The sequence below is a fragment of the Rhipicephalus sanguineus genome, chromosome 9, assembly GCF_013339695.2.
Source record: "Rhipicephalus sanguineus isolate Rsan-2018 chromosome 9, BIME_Rsan_1.4, whole genome shotgun sequence".
Classification (NCBI taxonomy): domain Eukaryota; kingdom Metazoa; phylum Arthropoda; class Arachnida; order Ixodida; family Ixodidae; genus Rhipicephalus; species Rhipicephalus sanguineus.
Window position 1 is genome coordinate 39,147,947 of NC_051184.2, and position 6,009 is coordinate 39,153,955.

The following is a 6,009-nucleotide window of genomic DNA, read 5'->3' on the forward strand; positions in this document are numbered from 1 at the left end:
CCTCCCCTCTTTGTTCGTTTTGTAACCAGGACGAAACAGTTGAACATTATTTCTTATCATGTAACCGTTTCAATTTACTAAGGAAAAACATTCTCAAAGCAGCGTTTAATCGAATTAGATTGGATTTCATTACTTCTAATATTCTATCCTTGGGAGCCTCCTCATTAGGTCACTGTCACCGGGATGTCTGTTCCGCTGTACAAAAATTCTTAATTGAATCAGGGCGGTTTTAATTCGGAATTTTAAATGAGCATTATGCATTTTTTCTAGCTACTCTATAATTCATTAGTCATAGAAATCATATGTGGTCACTTCTACCTAAAATTAATCGTTTCTTGGCCAATCCCCCAGAGTGGGTGTGAGCCATGCATCAAGGAAATCATCATCATCATCATCGCGTGGCGTCGATTCGAGGCGGCTGGTCAGAAACATTCAGGTACACAGCTTCTTCAAGCGTCCCCCATCACTGTAACCTCGACAACATGGCGAGCCAACGGGGATCACCGTCCAGAGACAATCCCGCGGCGTTCAGGCGAGACACGTTATCTCCTTGCCTCCTTCGCGTCAGGCGCGACATCGCCGAAATCACGGCCGACCCGCCACCGGGGGTGTTCGTCGCGCCGAACGAGAGTGACATCACCCGAATCGACGCCATCGTCGTGGGTCCCGCTGACACGCCCTACGAGGGCGGTTTCTTCCGCTTCCGCATCACGTGTCCGCCCGGTTATCCCATGGAGCCCCCCGAGGTCATCTTCCTGACCACGGACGCCGGACGCGTCCAGCTGCACGAGCACCTTCACAGCGACGGCCATGTCTGCCTCAGCATCATCGGCACCTGGGAGGGACCGCAGTGGAGTCCCGCGCTGTCCCTGGGTAGCCTACTCGTGTCCATCCAATCGATGCTCTCGGAAAAGCCTGAGTTCAACCAGCAGCTCTGGTGGCGCGAGAGCGGCGCCATACTCCGGCATGATGCCGTCAGAGTGGCGGTGTGCGACGTGGTTGAAGAGTGCCTTCAAGGCGACTGGACCTACCCGCCAGCCCTGAGGGACGGGGTGCTGCAGACGTTCGCCGGGTCCTGCGCCAAGCTCGAAGGCAGGCTGAGCGCCGGGCAACACCTGTGCGGTACCCGGTACAGGCCTGCTAGAAGTTGTGACGGATGCAAGAACCTTCTGCAGCGGATCCAAGGCCTCAGAGTTAAGGTGAAAGAGGTGATGGATCGAGCCGCTGTTTCATCAGCAAGTGCTCAGCAGTAGTGAATGTTCGAGGGCCGAGCACGCCGACCCAGATGGCGTTTATCATAAACCTTGCCTCGAAGAAAGACTTGGAAGTAGTACTGTTGGGGTTCGCAAGCCCGGAAGTCGGAACAACTGACCACAGATTGGATAGTATGAGCGCGTAGAGTACCGGTCACTGCGTGATAACAAATTTTCAAATAAAAACAGCGAATGTCAGCTGCCGGTGGACGGTCAAATATCACCCGAAGCGTATATTAAATGGTAGAGGAAGTGCTTCGCTGGTGCCTGTCTAATGTCAGCTGTGTCATATCTGGCACTACAATAATGTATTATTCGGAAACCGCTGTGCTTATCCGATTGCGCCGTTATTGAGAGAACGAAGTGAAGGTTGCAGAAATCACCAGTATAGTCAAATGCGATATATAAATCTATTTTCGAGATTCTGTGTACTTCCATGCAGAACATTGTTTGTTGTTCTGAACCATGTAGACATCCGATGTTGACTCTTTGCACTGAGAAGTTGGCACGTCGTGTGCATTTACTCTACGCCTTCTTGTGTCAATTTTGTCGCATCGACAGATATATAAAATAAGGAGAAATGAGGAGCAAGCAAGCAAGATAAGTGATTTCGTTTGCGACCAGAGTTATCGAGGGGGCGCTGACAGAGGTTTAGTTGAGACATAGTTGTCAAGTCTCGCTTCAGCAAAAGCTATTTATATGGCGATATAGATTTAGGGGAGTGTTTTCTGTTGCTCTGTGATGCATATTCTTGGAGGCTATTGCGTGGGAAGCTTGCAAGCGACAATGTTGACGCATCGAATTATCCGTGCCAACGAAGAGAAAAATGTGAGTAAAATGATTCAGCCGTGAAAACCGTCGGACAGCGAAGCTGCAAGTGCACGAGCGTATATGATTTGCTAGCGAGATCACGTGGTCTCGTACGTCTGCCGTTAGATTTGAAATACGCGCGCTTGCACACGATTGGTCAAAGAGAGATCACGTGGTCTCGTAAATCCGCCGCTAGACTTGAAATACGCGCGCTTACCAATAATTGGTCAAAGCGAGATCACGGGGTCTCGTAAATCCGCCGCTAGATTTGAAATACGCGCGCTTGCACATGATTGGTCAAAGCGAGATGACGTGGCCTCGTGCATCCGCCGCTAGACTTGAAATACCCGCGCTTACCCATGATTGGTCAAAGCGAGATCACGTGGTCTCGTAAATCCGCCGCTAGACTTGAAATACGCGCGCTTACACATAACTGGTGAAAGCGGGATCAGGGGGTCTCGTAAATCCGCCGCTAGACCTGAAATACGGACGCTTACACATCATGATCATCATCATCATTAACCTGACTACGCCCACTGCAGGGATAAGTAAACTTCCCTCGTTACGCAATTCGCAATGCGTGACGCCTGGTTGTTATGTTAATCTTTCGTTTAAAGCTTCCAACCTATTACAAAGGGATCAGCCATAATTCTTCATCGTCATCAGCCGTCGCATCAACAAAGAACACATAATGCCTTACAGATGGTACTTCGCTTCTCCACAGAATGACGAATAATGGCGTAGTGGGTGCTTCCCAACTTCCCAAAAATTATGATTTGTTTCGTAGTGGGTACGTTGCTAATGTACATGTATTAGTAGCCACAAGAGATTTTATAACGGGCTCTAGAAATGCAGCTCTTCCAGCTTTCACTGTGACTGTGCTTCGCTTTCCGCGCAGACATGGCGTTTTTAGATGTGAAGCATCTTATAGCGGAGTTCAATCCGGTGGCGGTGGTGGTGTGCGGCGTGACCACCCTTACTGCGCATGCGCACGCCCTCTCCACACACCCCCTCTCCCTCTCATCTCCCCTCCCCTCTCCACTTCCCGTTGCCCCGCACACTCTCCACTTCCCCTCCCCCTCTCCCCTCCCCCTCTCCCCTCCCCTCTCCCCTCCCCTCTCTCCCCTACCCTTTCGCTCCCCGCTTTGCCTCTCTCCACTTCCCCTCTCCACTCCCCCTCTGAAACGCGGGCTCTAGATGCCGAAACGCTGCTTTGCATCGCCTCATGGTCCCCTTTAGCGGAAGATGGTGTGATTTTTCTCATTTCGCGCGATAGCGGTTACGGACACCGGCGGCGGCGGACAACTGCGCCCCTACAATCGGCTGTTGTTGTGATCGTATAACAGCTTTCTCTGTAAAAGATATCAACCGTGCAAACCAGCACCTTCCGCGCTGCATAATTGAACTACAGCGACAGGAACGTCTGCGGGACCCTCTGCGAATTTCTGGTTGACACAAGGAGGATACCTTGTTAATGGAATATTAGGATTCAATTTTTCAATACTTTGGTAAAGCACCAATATATTAATCATGTACTAGAAATTATTTTCCTATCAGCAGGTATTTGTTCTAGTTATTTATTTATTTATTTTAACTGCAAAACAAAAAATACGTTATTCTGTTTAAAAAATGTGAAACTTTACCCCTACCCTTCCTTAATAATTATACACAGTCGAACCCTCGTCCCCTTCCTCTACCCTTTGACAGCATGCTTCAATACGTTAACGTGAGAAAGAGAGAGAGAGAAAGAACTTTACTGAGACCCTGAGGAAATGGATCATGGGGTCCTTATGGGCTTCCTTGGCAACCAATACAAGTGCACTTGCGAGGAAAGCACTACGCTATAAATCATCATAATTTTTGTGAAGTAGGGAAGCAGCCACTATGACATTTTTAGTCATTCTGCGGAGAGCCGTGGTATCCACTAAACACCTGTAAGGCATTATGTGCACTTTGTTGATGCGGTGCCTGATGGCGATGAAGAATTATGGCAGCGCCCTTTGTAATGGGTTGGGAGCATTCAACAACCCACTCGTTGCGCAATTCGCATTGTATGACGCCTGGTTGTTATTTTACTCTTCTACCACACTATATTACATATGCTAATGTGGTTCCTTTCCGACAGGAAGCCTGTATAGGGTCTTTTTGCAAAGCAGTTTCAAGCACCGGCATGGCTATGAGGTGGAATACTGGGCTCCGACGCAGAGGGCCCAGGTTCGAGCCCTGTTCCATTCTGGAAATTTATCTATTTCGTTTTTTTTTCCTATTTCGCGCGATAGCGGTTAGGACACCGGCGGCGGTGGTCAACTACGGCGCAAAAAAAAAAAATCACGCCATATCCACAAAGTGAATGATGATTGAGGAGCTGGCTTGGAGATAATCGGGTAAACCGTGAATGCTCCGTACAATTCCTCTACTGTCATATAAAGACGTCACACGTTGTTATAGTAGCGATTGTGGTCAGGTTGTTGTCGAACCACAAGCGGTTGCAGACCTTGCAGCTGTGGCCGGACGTGTGGTCGAGGAAATCGAGGAAATGTGGTTTTGCCTGCGTTTATGTCATCATCAAGGCGCTCGAAGAAGAAGAGGAAGAAGAATTCTCTGTCGCGCGAGCTGCGCCTGTAGCCGTCGCTTATGGAACTAGGGTTACGTTTACGACGCGGGACATTGCCCCAGCTTAAGAACCTAGCGAGCCATCTCCTGCAACGGCCGTTGTGATCTCGTAACAGCTTTCGCTGTAAAATAAGTGAAACGAGCAAAGGCCGCGTTTCAATTATCAAACGCGTGTAACTCCGCTATAGCGTTCGCTCAGCCCCTCTTCTACTTTTATAAAAGAGGAGGCGTTGGTTCGCTGTATACTCGTGCACAACTGCAACGCCACAACTAAATTTTGACCTTCTGGGTGGGGTAGGGGCCCTTTAGGGGTAAAGGTGGGCTAGTTCGCATATTTACAATAAGGTTGCCTAAAGGATCTGAAGTTTACCGACCCGTTCAACGATTGCACCCCCTCGAACGTTGTGTTGAAGTGCGGAAGAAAGAAGAGAACGAAGTGATAGCATGAGAGCTAGGAGCGTTGCTCTTTAATTTTATTCAAACACATTCACTCCGACGCCTCTCGTGCATGTCCACGTAGTCTTTTACGGCTCTTTATGCGGCGGACGTCTAGTCTACGCAACGTTCACGGCACCTTATGCACTGCCTGGAACTGCTGCTGCCTTTTTGCGGCGATCAACTTGGAGCTTTATTTCTTGCAGTTTGGCCAGCAGTGCTTCATGCTTCATGGCCACTACTGAATGGGTTGAAGATCTTTTTGCCATGAAGATGAAGCTGGCTAATTGCGAAATCTTCATATTGCCGAAATTTGTCCGCAAACGACTTCAGGACGAACTCCCGGAGGGTGGCAGGGTACGGCGACTTCTCTTCAAGGCAGTCTTGAACGATGTCACAAACCCCGACTCGCAGTACCTCATGCTTCACGAAGGAGTTGTAGCTTTCTGCGTCTTCGCGAGTCTGTTCCTTGTTGGCGTGCTTCTTCAGTGGGCTGTCGTAGAAGGGCTGTGCAGACAGAAGCGACTGTATTGACAGCAGGAGCGTTCGCAGGGATTGTGCTGGTGTCCACTGTGGTCCGGCGTACGTGCCCAGGATACTGAGCGAAACATTGCCGTTCCTGTAGAAAAACGGGTGTATCTGAGTGCGGCCAGAGTCCGTGGTGAGGAAGCGCACCATGGGCGGCACCATCGGGTACTCGAGCGGGCACGTAAGGTGGAAGCAAGGAGTGGGTGGAAGACGTAAAATGCCGTCATCGTATGGCGTTTCTCCAGGACCGATAATGACGGCATAGATACGGCAGAAGTCTACCTCTTCGGGAGCGATGAATATGTCTGCAGGTGCTTCTCTTGCAAGGTCTGCGATGTCTTTCTTAACCCTGAGGAGGCCCGCTGTGAGA

General features: G+C 49.7%; 3 protein-coding genes across 3 annotated transcripts in view; 1 reads left to right on the forward strand and 2 right to left on the reverse strand.

Moving 5' to 3' along the window:
- Positions 1 to 6,009, reverse strand: part of LOC119405020 (leptin receptor gene-related protein) — a 282,779-nt gene that overhangs the window by 188,886 nt on the left and 87,884 nt on the right. The window lies entirely within an intron of this gene.
- LOC119405457 (ubiquitin-conjugating enzyme E2 Z) lies at positions 483 to 1,253 on the forward strand. The gene has a single exon (XM_037672292.1). It carries the CDS (start codon positions 483 to 485, stop codon positions 1,251 to 1,253), a length of 771 nt encoding a protein of 256 aa, XP_037528220.1.
- Positions 5,334 to 5,801, reverse strand: LOC119405458 (ubiquitin-conjugating enzyme E2 Z-like). Its single transcript, XM_037672293.1, has one exon. It carries the CDS (start codon positions 5,799 to 5,801, stop codon positions 5,334 to 5,336), a length of 468 nt encoding a protein of 155 aa, XP_037528221.1.